At 39.7% G+C, this 17,682-nt stretch overlaps 1 protein-coding gene across 1 annotated transcript in view; it reads left to right on the forward strand.

Annotated features, from left to right (window-relative positions):
- Nucleotides 1-17,682, forward strand: part of LOC142100260 (inter-alpha-trypsin inhibitor heavy chain H3-like) — an 83,288-nt gene that overhangs the window by 26,426 nt on the left and 39,180 nt on the right. The window contains exons 8-11 of the mRNA XM_075184191.1: nt 5,417-5,598; nt 6,554-6,739; nt 10,790-10,929; nt 17,509-17,651. Coding sequence (XP_075040292.1) covers nt 5,417-5,598; nt 6,554-6,739; nt 10,790-10,929; nt 17,509-17,651 — 651 coding nt within the window. The remainder of the gene's footprint in view (nt 1-5,416; nt 5,599-6,553; nt 6,740-10,789; nt 10,930-17,508; nt 17,652-17,682) is intronic.

Consider the following 17,682-nt stretch of genomic DNA (forward strand, 5'->3'; position numbering starts at 1 on the left):
TTTCCACCACTCCTAACTCTGCTCTCCAGCTACTTAGCCCTGCTCCTCGAGGACCCTCCACCCCCCGTCCCCTCTGGGGGTCTCCCTGTCTTCCACGCTTTCCTTCTTGGGCTCCGTTGTTTGCGGAGCCTCCCTCCCCCTTCCCCCGCCCTCTCTAGCTGTGCATTGAGCTTACTGAGTTACTGTGCTTACTGTTTACTGTACTGTGCTGTCTCACCTTGTACTGTAACTCGTTTGTCCCTGTACGGCGCTACGGACACCTTGTCGCACCTTATAAATAAAAATTAATAATAATAATAATAATCTTATTTCGGTCTCCTGGACAAAACCATGCTACAATGGAAGGGGTGCAAACTAGTTTTCTGTTTTGCACATAAGTTAAATACTGGCTGTTTTTTCATGTAGCACACAAATACACTGAACACTGAAATTTAAAGTGATATTTGTGTGCTACATGAAAAAGCAGCCAGTATTTAACTTATGTGCAAAACAGAAAACTAGTTTGCACCCCTTCCATTGTAACATGGTGTGAGGAAACGGGGTACTACTGGACTGAGAACTATGTAATCATCACCCGTTTCTCACGGTTTATTGTACTTTTTAATCCTTGGCCCAGTCTAAGTATATACACCAGAGCATTGGTGTATTATGTGTATTATTATTTCATGTTATTAGACACATTTTGCCCATACTATTACCTGTGATATTGTATGTAGTATAAATAGAAACAATATTGCCATACTGTGTGAAAATATCAGAACAACAGCAGTCATTTTGCTTGTGGTAGCTAATGTAATTACCATTTGTCTCAAATGTGTATTGTATGGGGTGCAGCTGAGGTGAGGTTTGTTATCAGAACAATGTCTGAGTTAACTAGCTGGCAGCCCATGTTAATTAGCTAGGTCAACAGATAACCTGAGAGGTAATGAGGTTAGAACTTCTACTCATATGCAATGTGCCTCCACAGTAATATATTGGTTGAAATAGCATGGGGAAATGTATCAATATGTGTCAATATAAATGTAATTGTATCAAAAGGTATCACAGACTTATATTGTGTAACCCTGCTGATATCATGTGTCAAAAGTCTTATTGTTCCATGTAAGCGTGCAGTGTCATTCCTTGATGTACTATTGTAACCCCATGTGTAGTGTATCCAGCCAAAACAGCTAATTGAGTCAAGCCATTCTATTGTCTAATCAAGGTAACAGGGACAGTATGTCTAGCAGCTAAATTGTTGACTGGGAGGCCCCTTCTGTAAAGGGGAGGTTGGAGACATTTGACCCTATTTCCTGGGTAGAGAGAAAATAATATAGGGCGAGGAGAATGCCAGGGGGGGATGCTAGTTTGGAGGATCCTGGTGTAGAAGACATCAGTGAAAAGGACTCTGGGCCAGGAACTGTGGTGCCGCTGGAGGGAACCCTACCAGGACAGGGTTGGTGTGAGCTAGTAACCCAGGCTAGGAGACACCATAACTGTTTTGCTAAACGGTAGTGGTAATATTGCGGGAGGATAAGACCCTGAAAGGGACAGAGATTATGACTTTGGAGTGCTGACTGCAGGAGGCTGCTGGAGGATACGTGCTACCATTTACCCTGTAACTTGTGAACGTCTTGTGGTGTTGTGCTGTCGTAATAAAGTCTTATTTTGCATATATCTTGGTCTACCCGAGTGAGTTGAATCCCACAGAGGGTAACTTCCATCCCAGCTAAGGGTGGTATCCTCACACATGGTTTTGTCCAGGAGACTGTAATAAGATACCTCTTCATTTAAGATCCTTAATGAATCAGGCCCCCATGTTCTTGGTGGTAACTCTATGACAACACCCAGGCCCCCTCACCTCCCTCGTTTGTCAGATATCCTCCAGAACCCGCTAACCCATGCTGCGACATATAACTTCTTTAATTAACAAATAAGCCAAATGCCAGGCAAAACCACATGGGTGGGAGAGGTCCATGCAAATCTAGTATCTGAACTAGACTACCTCGTAACATATCTATTATGTCCAGAAAGTTAGTTTGGTTGGTCAATTTCCCTAAAAGAGCTAATAAGAGAAAATAGCGCAGGGTGCTTATTTATATCATTGCAATGTACTGATTTTACTATATCGTGTGGCACTTTGTATAGGAAATACATTCATTTCTGAGGTTTGATTTCTGATGTAATAAGCATTTGTTGAGGAAGGCTGTTGTGTAACTTCGAGAGGAAGTCCTCATTTAGGCTAATTAAGTCTATTCATGCAAGTAACCAACATGCACTTTTTAGTCTAAATGCACCACAGGAGGTCGCTACTGGTGTTCCTGAGTGGCATTTTGTCCAGTGTGTTAGAATCTATCTGGACATTGTAAACAGCACGTGATGTAGGATATCACAGATAAGTGTTAATTTTGTATAAATTGCATTTAAATCCGTGTTTGGGGAAACATATTGCATCTTGATTCTAGGAATAACTCAGACTTCTTGGGGCCAGTAAAGAGTTCAGGGGGCTAGCTTACCCCCTGCTAGGCTGTGTCCAAACCTGTATAAAACAGCACTGGTTTCTACTGAAATGTATCATAATTGTTCCTGACTTTCTGATAACTGGTACCTTCAACCAGTGTGAACTGTCCTTATCAGAACACTGGAGTTAATAAACATCACTTGCTTTAAGATTCTGCTTTGACAACATCTTCCTTCGTGTGACCTACAGATTAGACCCAAATTTAATCAGTTTCCGGCTGTTCTGAGGTTTGAACCCAGCTTTCCAGTACCACCAATCTGCCCGCTACCCAGCAGCTCTGGCCAGTGTGATAGGCTAGGGGAGATCCATCCACAGCAACCCTGATCTATAAGAAGAGGTCAGAGGTACCAGCCCAGATAAACTTGTGTAAGTCAATATAGGTATCTAATTTGTTCAGCTTGGAGTTTGGGTCAAATTTCAGTCCCTTATGTAGTAATTCTGTTAGGAGGACAATAAATTGTGTACTACTCAGATTAAACATGCCATCTATTGTCATCTCCTTATTTTTGGCCTTGCCCCTGATTTTTTTTTCCTCCTCATTCCCCTCTAGTGACACTAGTCTTGTTTTCCTTTATAACTCCAAAAGGGTGTCTGTGTTCCAAGTGGGTATTGTGGAGTCGGGTGATTTTTTTTTTTGTTTCTCAACTGAAATATCGTGTGTGTGGTCAGATCTTGTGTGTCTAATAAATTATCCAAGAGGGAACTTATAATTAATTCATCCTTATCAATTTTCCTGGCTCCTTTCTCAAAGCTTTCTCTCACAATCTCAGCGTATCTCCTTTGTTTTTCCTTCTTTCATTTTGGGCTTCCTATAGTAATTGCAATTAGGATTTGTATATTCTTTTCCGCTGATTGTGTATTGGAAGCTGCTTAATAAGTGGAGATCTGGTAAATTTGTCGGCCTCTAATTCAGGATCCTATCATTTCTGTAGTGCCGTGTTCTATATGTTTCTTTGTTATATCTGGTTCAAATGAAGGGTGTTTTGTCATGCAGGCCTGACATCAGTTTCAAAGTAGAACCCTTCTTTACTTTGTCCCAGTCTCCGTTTCAAAAAATGGTGGAGAAGAACATTGAGAAGCTTTCTCTAAGTAACAAACATTAAAAAATTACTTATGACAACCAAGACATTACAATTAAGCCAGCAGCTAAAGGTGGCGGTATAACTATCCTGGATAGATCAGAATATATTAAAGAACTAAGAAGACAATTAGAGGAAAAATTCACTTGTGAGTTACTATGAAAGGATCCCACCGTAATGGAATTTACCTCTCCTCGCTCCAGCGCCGGCTTCTCTATGCCACCTGCGGCACTTCCGGGAGGCAGGTCACATGACTCGTTTCCAGAGGCGGGTTTTTTAAACTTGCCTCTCTACTTAAGGCTAGCACTGATACTTGTACAGTGTCAGTGCAACTTCTTTGCCGCACTACTGAATCCTGAGCTGCTCCCTGTGAGTTCCTTTTGTCTGATCTTCTATGTACCGAACCTTGCCTGTCTGACCAAGCGCTGCCTGATCTCCTGTGTACTGAACCTTGCCTGTCTGGCCAAGCGCTGCCTGATCTCCTGTGTACTGTACCTGGCCTGTATGACAAAGAGTTGCCTGACCTCCTGTGTGACAATCCTCTGCCTGATCTTCCGTGAACCAGTCCTGGCTTGTTCCTGTTTACGCTGCACCTCCAAGGTACTTCACTCTTATATTTTTCCTGTTCTTACACCCCAAGGCAGTCCAGGGGGCCGTGACCTGTGTGTTCGCTTTAGCAAAGCCCATCCTGCCTTGCAACGGTTCTTGGTAAAAACCGAGGAACTCCGCTCCCCTGGTCTGCTAGTGCCAATTAGGATTGACACAGGTTTCCTTAAGATTATAACACCCACCTCCACATACAACAAAGAACTGGAGATTCTGTTAAAGAACGCCTCCAATGAGGACATCTTTAAGAAATCTGCATTTAAATCTCTGTACATTAAAAATCCCAAATTACAATTCTATGTTGTCTCCCAACAAATCCTCCAAAATGGGCAACACCTTCTAAAATGGGCAACACTTTCACTTTCTTTTGTAGAAGGTTTTATAAATCTATCCACTGGAGTGCTAATATACTGCCTTTGAACGGTTCCGGATGCTTTGACCACAGAATAAACATAGACAATAGACATAGGATTGTATATGCCTTGCTTACTTGGACCACTGTTGCCTCAAGTTGGAAAGACCTAACTACAATTAACAGTGAATCTAAAACAGTGATTCACGACCAAGACCTTATCTGTGTGGAATTTGTATGTTCTTCGTGTTTACGCGGGTTTCCTCCAGGTGCTCTGGTTTCCTCCCACACTCCAAAAAATACATGCAGGTTAATTGGCTGCTGACAAAATTAACCATGGTGTCTGTGTGTTAGGACTTTAGTGTAAGTGAGCGATCTCATTAACATGCACAATGGGATGTACTGCAAAGTACACATCGATAATATCATGGCCAAATGAAGCAGCAATTCATCCATGCAAAACAACTGGGAGAGTAAACTGTTACTTCTTGCCTGCAGTGAAACTACAAAAGGCACTAAAGTAACAATAATGAATCAATTGTTTCTGACACCATGAAACCTTTTAATGTATTTCTGCAGATCCATTTAGCTCTCAAAATTATATTTTTATTTGCCTAGTAGGTAGCAAATAATACAAATTTGCATATTTCAGTTTCAACTTTATCAACCAGTTTCCACTTTCAGGTCAGATATCTCACCACTTACATACTTTAGCTAATTCTACAGTACAAGGTATATTATACTTTATATAACTGAAATCATTGCCTCGAGCACTCTAATGTACTTTTCTAAATAGTATATATGTATTCTAAAACACTATCCGTTCTCCATACAAATGCAATAGTACTAAGATATGTAAAATCATTTTTCCCCTCTAAGCTGAATATGATCCTGCACGAATCCAGGAGAATGTAAAGAAAGCCATTCAAGGGAAATATACCCTGTACTGTCTTGATTTCAGCACTGGAAATAATTATGCTTTTTATGAGAAGTTGGCCTTGGAAAATTCAGGGGTTGCTCAACGCATTGACGTGTGGTCGAATACTCAATTGCAGATGGTGGTAAGTTCCTGACATTTTGTAATATGTTTGTCATATGTTTCTACAAGTTTATCTGTATTTGTCTATAAGTTTATAACTGGGTGCCGTGATTGGCCAAGATGTTTTTGCATCTAAATACTATATGTAGCCACCACTTCATTGCTCATCGGTGGTCCTTTAGGAAGCAGAAGCATTGTACAACACAGCAAAAAACTTTAGGTGTATTAAGGACAACCCAATTATGCTATTTAATGGTCTATCTGAGCAGAAACATCCACAACATGATGGAATTGATTTAAATGATTAGAATGTGGACATGGGTCTCAATTTTATATTTTTTGTATTGTATTACATGTGTTGATGTGTGCATATCCATATGCTTGTGCTGTAACTTGCGCCAAATACCGATTATCATATCTTCTGAGCTGAGCATAAGTTTGCCGACCTTTAGAGGATCCACTGGCATTAGCAAAATCATACATGATAAATAAAATGTGCACTCTCAAACTTGCAGTTCATTTTCATGTTCCTTTCCACAAAATAAAATCTTAATTTTACATTTACCTATAAGTTAGGTTGACAAGACTAGGCCTGGGAAGCTGGAAATAATTTTTGCAGACTAGGCAAAACAAGGAGTATAAGAAGTTAAATGCAGCTAATATCAGATAATGAACAGAGTACAAATATAAATACATGACTGATAAAGAATAAGACAGCCTTGACCTAGACAAAGACTATAGCAGAAGGCACCAAGCAAGGCCAGGACAAGGGTTAAGCAGGAAAGATAGCTTCTTGGGTGAAGAATCACATAATATAAAAAAGAATGTTAGTGCACGTAATAAGACTGAGAACCGGTAATGTATCTGAATATAAATCAATAGACAGCACATGCTGGATATGTACCATAGATTACATATATGCCGTCACCCAACCAATATTTATTTTGCTTGATTATTTGTTTGTTTTTGGACCTTAGACCTTTCTTAGGGAATTCACAATGCCAACATTGCTGGATATTGAGATGCATTATCCTGAGAATGCCACAGCTGCCCTCACTCAGAGCAACTTCAAGCATTACTTTGAAGGGGATGAAATTGTGGTTGCCGGACGCTTAACTGTCAATGACTTGAACTCATTTATTGTAGATGTAAAGGCAGAAGGGGTAAGTACATATGTGCTCTTGATGGCGAAACCATACCCTGTCTCTATGTGACAAAATACTCTAGATACATAGAGCAATAATATACATAACATATATTAATTATATTAATTCTCTCCATTATAATTGTAATAATTTGCACTATACAAAAATAACGAAAAGAATGGAACACTGCATTCAAATTAGTTGGCTGTGCTTCCTCTATAAAAAGTCATGTTTTTGTTTTTCACAGTAATTGATGCCAAAGTGGATAGCTTGTTTTTTTTCCCTGGTGTCTTGTGTACAAAAGAAGCCCCATTGTTTAGTGGTTAGGATACAATACAAATCCCATTATCTGGTAGCAAGTGTACAATACATACCCACTTTCTAGTGGCTAATGTACTGTACAGCACACTAAAGTGAAGATTTATACATTTTCAACTGTGCAATTCAATTGCAGCACAGATTTCTTAAAGAAATCACACACAGAATTTCAAAAGGATCTGTAAAAAATACAAAGTTTAAGAAATCTCAGCGATACTAGTGTTCCCCAAAAAAATATACAAAGAGATATGTAAAATACATAAAATTATATATCGACAAAAAATACTTTCCTTATAAGTGCAAACCACTGACGTTTTCTCACTCTTTCTCCCTTTTTTCTTCTTATATCTTCTTATTAACTCGAATAGAGGTGATCATATGAAGCAAATTTGTAATATAGTGTGATTCTGTATGGCATATGAATGCTACTAGAATGAATAAAAATGTGTAAAACATCACATATCACTGAACAAACAAAAAGTCAGTGTGCACATAAAAAGTCTTGCCAAATAAATGTTCCACAATTGTATGTGATGAAAGTCTTTCTTCCCAAGATAGTGCTGCCCCTGATGGTAATACACTTACTAGAAGTGTTCTTTAAACTGAACATTAAGTAGGATCTTTGAATGTAAGTGTACTCTCCAGTAGTTATATTCCCTTTCTCTTCATAGAAATAAAAAGCAAATTCAACAAAGTATGTGTTACGAGCCGCGGCGGTGCCCAGCCGCCGCGACTCACTCACCTGCGTCCCGCCCGTCGCTATGGCGACCGGGACGTCACTTCCGGCCCTGACCCGGCCGTTGCCGGGGCAACGAGAAGACGCTTCAGCGCTGCGTCCCGGCAATGAGAGGAAGCCGGGCGCAGCGCTCACCATATGTTCTAGCCTGTGGGCTAATTAATGCAGCCTATTAATTATGCTGGGGGCTGTGTCTAATTCAGAGCTAGGCTCTGATTGGTGGCCACTGGTATTTAAGGCAATGAGGTCTGCTGCCTCATTGCCGGTTATAGCTCCTGTGTTCCAGTCTGCTAACCTGCTAGTTCCTGTCCTGTATCCTGATATCTCTATTTGACTCCCCGTGTATGACCCTTGGCTTTGATTTGGACCTTGCTTGTGTTTCCTGTGACCCTGATCTTTGGCCTGTTTACCCGTTCTGCTATTTGCCTGTGACCCCTGACCTCAGCTTGTTCATCGATACTGTTGTCTGCTGCCGGCCCTTGACCTCTGCGTTGTCCTGACTCCTCTTGCCTGGGTTCTCCCCAGCTGGTACGCACTTCACGACCCTCTGTCAGTCTGCGGCCCAGTCTGTCCCCACCATCAGGGGCTCCAGTGAACACCTGACTGGCAGAGTAGATTCCGGGTTGTGTTGTGCCGGCTGGAGGGGTTCCTAACAGTATGTGCCAAAAAACTTCCTACCAGAAGTAGGATAGCACATTCACAATGTACAGCATGATGTCAAAGTCCCCAGGATATACGAATAGTTCTGAAGTTAATCCCCACAATATTACTAATGTTAGGAATGTCTTTCACACAGGATATGTTGCCCTTTTGTCCAACACGTTTCAACCTTATAGGGATAGATCTTTTTCAAGGATAGGGCAAACTCCAAACTGGCTCCATTTTATACTTATATGGGCCAATCAGATTGTACGGAGGTCAAACATTGTACAGCAAACAAAAATATAGTACATATTACAATTGTGCAAACATCCTTTCTGGGTGTACATAAAATAAAAAGTACAGATGTATTAATGAACAATTCAATTGAAGTAATATTAAGAAAGTTGAGCTGTATAAAACATTGAATACTTCCGGTCCACATTGATGCTGAGCTGGGTTGTTATGGCAACCATTATGCCGCGAAACAGGCTAAAAAGAATAGTGTGGCATCTAACTCCATAAAACATTAATATCCCAAATGAAATAAAGCAGATATATCTTAATATTTATCAACCCACTACGGCATTCATTGATATCTTACCCAAAATTCATAAAAGCACTATCAATCCCCCTGGGAGACCGATCATTTTGGGAGTCAATAGCATTACTACTAACTTGTCATCATTAATTGACTCATATTTACAATCTATAGTAGCACAAACTGTATCATATCTAAATGATCATCATCATCATCAACATTTATTTATATAGCGCCAGCAAATTCCGTAGCGCTTTTTACAATTGGGAACAAACATTAATAAGACAATACTGGGTAATACATACAGACAGAGAGGTAAGAGAACCCTGCTCGCTCGAAAGCTTACAATCTATAGGACAATAGGAGTTAGAAACACAAGGGCATGTGCTACATCATATTGCACAATGGACCAGCCAGACTGCATAGGTAAAAGTACTGATTGGGCTATGTGTGTTGCAATAAATACAATACAATACAATGAATAAATGATACATGTGACATCCTTAATAAACTTGCCAATATGAACTGGCAGGAAAACTTAGTTACAGCATGATGTCACTGGACATTGCACAATCATTCAGCATGAAAAGGGAATATCAGCAATCAATTTCTTTCTAGATAAAACAGAATATACTAACAAAATCCAAACTTTTCTTAAAGAAGGTATTCATTTTATTTTGGTAAATAGGGAGTTATTGTCAGTTGATCACCAGCAGGGCCGGATTAAGGGAATGGAGGCCCCTGGGCTAAGGGCGCCTCCATTCCCCCGTGAGGCCCCCATTGTGAGCCGCCCGCCGCCCCCGTTCCCCGTGAGGGCCCCCCCCAAAGCGCTTACCTGTCAGTCCAGTCCTCCGTCCCCGTCGTGCTGTAAGCTCCTTACTGAGGAGATCTCGCGAGAGTTCACTCGCGAGATCTCCTCAGTAAACAGATTACTGAGCGCCGGGAACGGAGGACTGAACTGACTGTGCTCAGCAGCATTGATCGGGCTGGGGGCGCCCCCGCCCCCGGACCGATCAATAATGCTGCTGCGGACTTTGAAGGGCCCCCTGGATGCCCGAGGCCCCTGGGCTATAGCCCAGTTAGACCTCGGGTTAATCCGGCCCTGATCACCAGATAATAACTACTAAGTGGGCACCCTCGTTTGAAAGCCAAAGACATCCTGAGATCCTCGCCTTATCTGGAGAAGTTATAGCTGGGAAAACCCTACGAATGTCATCACTGAACTCATGGTGTTAACCCCTTGATAGATAGGGCTAAGCAAAAAAAGCCCTATCTCAGCTTGGTAAATACCTGTTTTCGCCGGAGATCCGATTGATAAATTGACCCCTAAATGAGAGTGGTGATCGGTGGATCCTCAGAAGGGAAGTGCTTAGACATGATTTTGCTTAGGCATAAGGAATTACAGAGACATGACATGACATTGCTTAGGCACACAGTGTGACCCAGAAAATCTATACACAATGTAGGAATGGATCCAAGTGTGAGGACAAGTATAGGAGTTACACTACGGCAGGGCCACATGTAGCCCTCCGAACCTTCAACTGTGGACCCCCAGCTCCTTCATGCTTTATAGTCAAATTTGTTTGTTATAGCTTGTAACACTTGTTTAAAATAGGTGCTCATATGTTATTACAGATAGATATATTGTTTTAAATTATTACTGAGATTAAGGTTACTATGCGGCCCTTTTAAAGGTTAGAGGGCCGCCCATGCAGCATCTGAAGTGTATTGGGTTGCTGCCTATCACTGAACTTCAGCATTCAGATGCATAATTTTGCCCTCCACTGGTTTCATGGATGTGTTCTCTGCTAATTTAATTTTGTTGTTTTAATAGGCTGATAGATCCCTGAAATACACTGAAAATGTTACACTACAAGAACAGGAAGGTGTGCAAAAACAGCAGGAACACAATTTTGGTGACTTCACAGAGAGACTCTGGGCTTACCTCACTATACAGCAATTGCTGAAGAAATGGTATGTAAATCAGTGAAATGCTGCTTATTGAGTATACATTGAAATTTATCTGCTGGATTTGTTTAACCCCTTTGCCGCTGAGGCACTTTTTGGCCAGTCACATCCCAACATCAAAATCTAGAATTTGTTTGTGCGATACCCACACAAATTATACATTTCTTGCCAGAAGATTTAGAATTTTCAGAAAATTCCATTAGTTTACCTATAGCTCATGTTACAGCAAAAATAAAAATCTGCCAAAAATGGCCCAAAAAGTTTTTTTAATGATATTGCAAGAAAGCAAACTAAGGGCAAATGTGTGTATTTTTTTCTAAACCAATAATTTCTTTGTGCTTGTTGATTTTAATCTAGAATCCTTTCCAAATCAGCAAAATGCCATATTTTTCACAGTTTTTCATAATACAATGTGCACTTGAAAATCATAATGCTACTTTTTATGCTATTTTTTATGGTTTAAAATCAAATGCATAAAATGTGTAGGAACAATATAGGTATGAGTTTACTGAAGCCAATATCGGGGAGCTCTAGGGATTATACCGACCCTTCTCTGTACTTCTGTAGTATAGGGTGCTATTATCTGGTCGCCAAACATTAATTAAACTGCATTACCTTAATGCTTTCTTACTTTTGTACCATAACTTTCTACTGTCATAACCACACTTAACATAACTAATAAAAAAGGCACTGAGACTTCTACAAGTGGCAAAGAAGGTCACAGTTTATTGACGGAGAAAGTGCACTGCGAGACAGCTAAACCAACAGGTATCTGAACCAAAGGTGGATGGCTAACGGCCTGACTCTACTTAAAACAGAGCAAATCCTTAACTGCTCGGCGGGTGCTAAAACTGGTGTCAGGTGCCTACATCTCCTCTTGACTCACATTGGCGAGCCTTATAGGCCAGCCAAGGGATCCTCCCTATAAAGGACCACAAGTCACGTTCCTCAAAGGGGGCAATGCCCTGCAGCCACTTCCTACCAACTGTGCCTGTTTTGTGGCGGTGGGAAAGAATTTGGTTAAAATACATAAAGCACAGAAGCAGGCTGGTCCATAAACAGGAGTGGGTGGGAGGGATCTTGTGAAGAGAGTGAGGCCAGATATGTGACATACAGGGACCTATACAGAGAAACTTCAGGCACTCCCCCATTCCTTCTAATTGGCCGGCCTGGGATGAGGAAGCATTAACTCCTTGAAGGTAAGATTTAAAGCTACAAGCACACATGTATGCATTTAAGTGGTTTCGTCTATATGGGACTATCTTGTCATACTAAATTAGCACCTCAATTCTAACCAGGCTGCCACTGAGTTGCAAGTTGGCCTCTTAATGTTTTCTGTAGTGTAGGATGTTATTGTCTGGTGATCACATGTGATCATCAAATAATAACTACTAAAGGGCCACATCATTTGAGAAATGTATCCCCTATTCCAAATGAGAGTACCTCTGATTATTTTGAAGCCTAGATGGGGAACATCTGTGCTCTCTTCCCTTATCCCTGGACATCTTATTATTTTCTGTTAAGGGGCACCTCATTTTAAAAGGTGATTCCTTTGTTTCAAACGAGGGTGCTCCTGAGTTTCTAGGTGTCAAGGTGGGGAAATATGAAACTTTTATACCCTCTCCCCTTCCTTCATTATTTCTCTGTAGGCAGTGTGTGAGGAGGTGGGGCTTAATGATGTCAGGTATTGACAAAATGATGCCATTAAGTCCCTCCTCCATCTAACATTGACAGGAAATAGCTGTGTGGAACAGGCAAGTATAATTTTAACTTCTTTGAACCACTGTGTGCTAAGGAGTCCCGCACGTCCTTAGAAATGAAGGGGTTAAATAATGACATTTAATATAATGACTTTTTTGGGCATACTGAATTTCTACTGTACTTCCCACTATTTTGAAGACACATTAAGGATAGACCCTCTTCAGTAACCTAGATACAGTTTAGCTCAAACCTATTGGAGCAGTCTTGGTTTAGATACACTTCTGTTGAGTATACAGAATTGACATAACAGAAGTGATATATTGTTTGGACTACTGTAAGATTCTAACAAATTGTTAAATTGTATCCATATAAAATCAATGTATTTATGTCACATTACTAAATGATTTTAGTATACATATTACTTTTGAAATAATGTCACTATTGTATTTTGAGTGACAATAAGCTATTAACATCAACCTTTACCAAGAAGAAACTCCTATAAAGATAGACTTTTCTTTAAAGGTGCCCACATAACCTGTGATTTTGCAGTTATCTTACAGTCTATGATGGAGCCGGAAGTGATCTGATGGTCACTCAAAGGGGCTGAACAGCCAAAACTTGTTTGATTTGATCACCCATGTTTGGGGCCAAATACAATGATAATCCAGTGGGTTGAGCAACATGATCAGCTCATGTATAACCAGCTATAGGATTTCTGAATATTGGTAATTAGCTGATAAAACAAATATTAATGTTAATCCCCAGATTGGTTCATGTGTTTTAAAGTAAGATAACTAAGGAACTGAAGGTCAAACAAGTAAGATAACTAAGGAACTGAAGGTCAAACAAGTACATTTTTGGAGACATTTTTTTTTATAAAGTACTTATGCGTTGTTTGGGATACGTTAAACTTTTAGTCACAGACTAAATTTATTCATGTATATCATTAGATTACTAAAAGGATAATAAAATGTAAAGCAATATAAATTACTAAATGTGAAAATTACATTTTAATACTGTAAATTACTGAAATGGAAAGGTGGAAGAATCAGAATGCCCACTTTAGAAAACTACAAATGAAATGTCTGTTTTTTCATGTAGCACACAAATACTTGATAGCTTATTTGTACATTGAAATTTGAAGTTGATATTTGTGTGCTACATGAAAAAACAGACAGTATTTAACTTATGTGCAAAATAGAAAACTAATTTGCACCCCTTGCATTGTAACATGGTTTCGTTCAGGAGACTACTTACTCAATTTATTTACTTAACTTTCCATAAATGAATCAGGCCCATTGAAAGAATTGGACTTTATGTTTTGCAAACTTTCTTTACAAACAGTACAAATCATAGTGGAAAAATTAAATTGCAATGATAAGAAAAATAAATGACTCATCTAAAAAAATACATTATATTAGGGCTCCGGAAACGTTAATGACTAAAATAAATTTGAGACTATGGTTCATATAAAGGATAAAAAAGTGAAGCAAATGATTATTGAGGAAAAAATATAGCAAATATATTTCAGATCTTCAATTTAAAAAAAATCCAATTCCTGACAATGGTCAAATAACTCATGACTAAACATAACTCAAAAACAGCGGAAAAACCTTTACCAAATTGAAAAGTATCTATGAAATCACCAATGACTACACAAAATACATGTATTAAGTTCTACCTATCACCATAGACCACCAATACAATCCATAAAAAGCTTTAGTCATTTCCCTCAAAGCATCACAAGTACAAAATAAGCACTTCCTCCTGCCCCAGATGTGCTCATTTTCGAATGCACCAATGGTGTAGCATGGGGCAAACCTGGTACCCATGGCCATTCACATCACCTGCAAATAATGTGACTCTTCAAAAAGAAAATAATTGTGAGTTAAAATAAAGGTAATTGAATCAATAATAATTCTTTGGTTGCTCTCTGTCAAAGTACTTTGACAACTCAATATCTTCTTCATGATGTTTATCCCTTGATTATGTGGCATATTGGTGTATAATGCCTGTACATCAAGCATGAGGAAAGCCAAACTAGATCTCTAATTAAATGAAGCAGATGCATTAAGTCGCGTTTAAAAGATTTTAGAGAGCACACCAAGGGTTGTAAATAATAATCAACATAAAAGGATAAATTGGAAGTGAGGGAACCCAATCCCGAAATGATATCAGTAGACCTAGAATTATATTAGAAATATCAAAATCCACAAATGCTCATAGAAGTCTTTACAGTCTTAAATTATAATATAATTATCATAATAGATGTGGGGTATTAAAAATCAGAAGTTAAACACATCCTTAATGTCAATCAAAGAGCAATCCACCCAGAAAATATATAAAAGACTTAAGGGTAATGGGTGGCAAACCTCATTCGGTGTGTGGTGGTTTACAAACCCCTAAACTGCATGCAGCTCAAGTCAAACTGCATGATAAAACCAGACGAGAAACATCTGGTTTTACATCTTCCATTCTATAAGAGTCACACTTTCTCAGCATCAGGCTTGGGGTTTGGGTTAAAAAATAAATGAGTCCCCGCACCTACAGATGACTGGCCTAATGCTGAGTAGCACTGGACCCCTCCTGGTACCCCTGATCGGTGGGTACCAGGAAAAAAATGTAAATAAAATGCCAGCATGTACTACAGCCTATATCTGTTCTTACATGCTCCTGCTCGCAAATCTACAAGTACCAGCATGCACATGGGTAGCAGTGCACATGGACATTTATAGAGCCACAGTTGTACACTACAAGTGTTAGCCCCCTAATAAATTAACTAATTAAGTGTGCCATTTTTTTCTAAATAAATATTTTATAGTGGCCCCTTTATCTAAATAAATAATTATATGTGCTTTACTTTATAACAGAAAATACTTATTTGTGCACCCTTTATCTAAATAAATAATTATTTGTGTCCCTTTAATCATACGCCGCAACAACCTTGCATCAGACTCAGCAGCCATGGCTATATAGGGTTCACTCTCTAAACCTACCATTTCAAACATCCTGCCATGAAGTATAGGTCATGCGAATTTTGGCAATTGCTTTGCAGACTGGGAATGCTGGTTTCCAGGTTCAGCCTCTCTGTGGATGGTTCGAATTTGATGTGCAAACAGCATTTAGATGCTAGGAACGCTTTTTATTACCCTGGGACTTGTGTCATCACTGGCCATGCTTCAGACTCTATATTAACCCGCTACCATCGGTTGTCAGATTATTGTGTGCCTGTCACCATTTCTAGCATTTCCACTGCTCCTGATTTTACATTGTGTCCCAGATCCTTGAACTGTTCTTGACTACGTGTCTGAGTTCTCATATTGTTCAATATTATTGCACCTATGTCATTAACTCTGTGTATGCTGAATCTAGAGACATCGTGGCCAGCATTTACTACCACTGTAACCAGCTCTGATATTAGAGTTTGCCCTGACTACTTGGATCTATAAATCCCTAGCTCATGAATTGACTACAAGTACAAGTTACTTTCAAACTGTCACAAACTTGCTTTCGTGCTGCTGATTTTCCTGCCTCTGTTTACAGCAGCACTTCCTGGTTTGGGTGGTCACATGATCGTGGCTGGGAGGCGGCTTTTACTATCTACAGACTATATTAAGCTCACCTGAACACTGCAGATTTGTCAGAGCAACAAGTTACCACTTAGCATCTGGCTCTCCCTGTGTATCCTGTGCTGCATTCTGGTGTTTTCCTGTGTATCCGTCCCGGCTCTCCTTTGACTACTCTGCTGCCTGTGAACCTGTGTATCTGACCCGGCTATCCTTATCGACTACGCTTCTGCCTGCTCCCTTGTGTATCCGACCCGGCGACTCTCCTGAGTTTGGTGTGTTCTCAGTGTATGCGACCCGGAGTTCCACTGCATATGGCTAGGATTCTTTTGCATGTGCTGTGTTTCTTCAGCTAACAGATCCTGCTCCTCTGTGCATTGCTACACTACCTCTACAGAGTCTATTCCCCTTTTCTGCCGGACCTCTTACCAACCGTCTGTCTCCAATCATGTCAGTGGGCTAATCTAGGCAGCAAAGTCCATCCCGCCTTGCGGTGGTTCTTTTTGGTGAAAACCGGGGGGTTCGTTAGACTGCGTGCCTTAGGAAAGCCAGCGCTAATACTGACTGATAGAAAACTCCTGAGAACAGTAACACAAACATCAATATCTGACACCTCTTCAGACGTCGTAGCACACTGCTTGATAAGGAGCAGTATCCGGATTTCTGGTGCTGTGTTGGTGGCACAAAACTTATTACGGACCATCAAAACTGAGGATACTCAAGTATCTCTCTGTTTGTGCACTACAGTTTCTGATCCCTGTATTTCCACTAGCCATTTGGATCCATTTATTAAAGTACTAGCTGCGCACCACTCATCCAATCATGGGTAGTCATGGCCATTCACTGCATGCTGGCACTTGACAAGCCACAAGTGGTTGTACTGGATTTTCATTTTTTTGCTCTGGTACCCACCGGCCATGGAGAGGCACAGAACCACAGGTTTTTTTTTGCGTGATGATTGCAATATATAAAATAATATTAACATTTAGATTTTGATACAAAATTCATAGTTTGTTATTAAATTAAATAATTTTACAATTAACATTTAGTAATTGTATTGCTTATAAAAGCACTTGGAATATACATTGACACAAGATTAAAAATTATATATGGTTTTAATCTCATTTAAATTGTACTAAAATAACTTTCACTTCCTGTCTCTCATAAAAGTAAAACAAAATTGTTTAATGATAATCTTTCTGTAGATAAATTAATAGTTTATAATGCATTGTTTGCTGAAGAGGATACAGTACAAGATAAATAAATCTGATTATATTTGTTTAATATGTTTATCTAACATTATTTTCTTTAATCCGAGGATTTATGCTGACCAATCAGAAAGAGAAAATCTAACAGCACAGGCTCTTAATCTCTCTCTGAAGTATAACTTTGTAACTCCTCTAACGTCGTTGATAGTTACAATGCCAGCTACAACATTAATTGTGGAAAAACTTTATGCAGGTAAGAACATTTCTTATGACTGTATCAGAAA

This window comes from Mixophyes fleayi, chromosome 8 (assembly GCF_038048845.1).
Source record: "Mixophyes fleayi isolate aMixFle1 chromosome 8, aMixFle1.hap1, whole genome shotgun sequence".
Classification (NCBI taxonomy): domain Eukaryota; kingdom Metazoa; phylum Chordata; class Amphibia; order Anura; family Limnodynastidae; genus Mixophyes; species Mixophyes fleayi.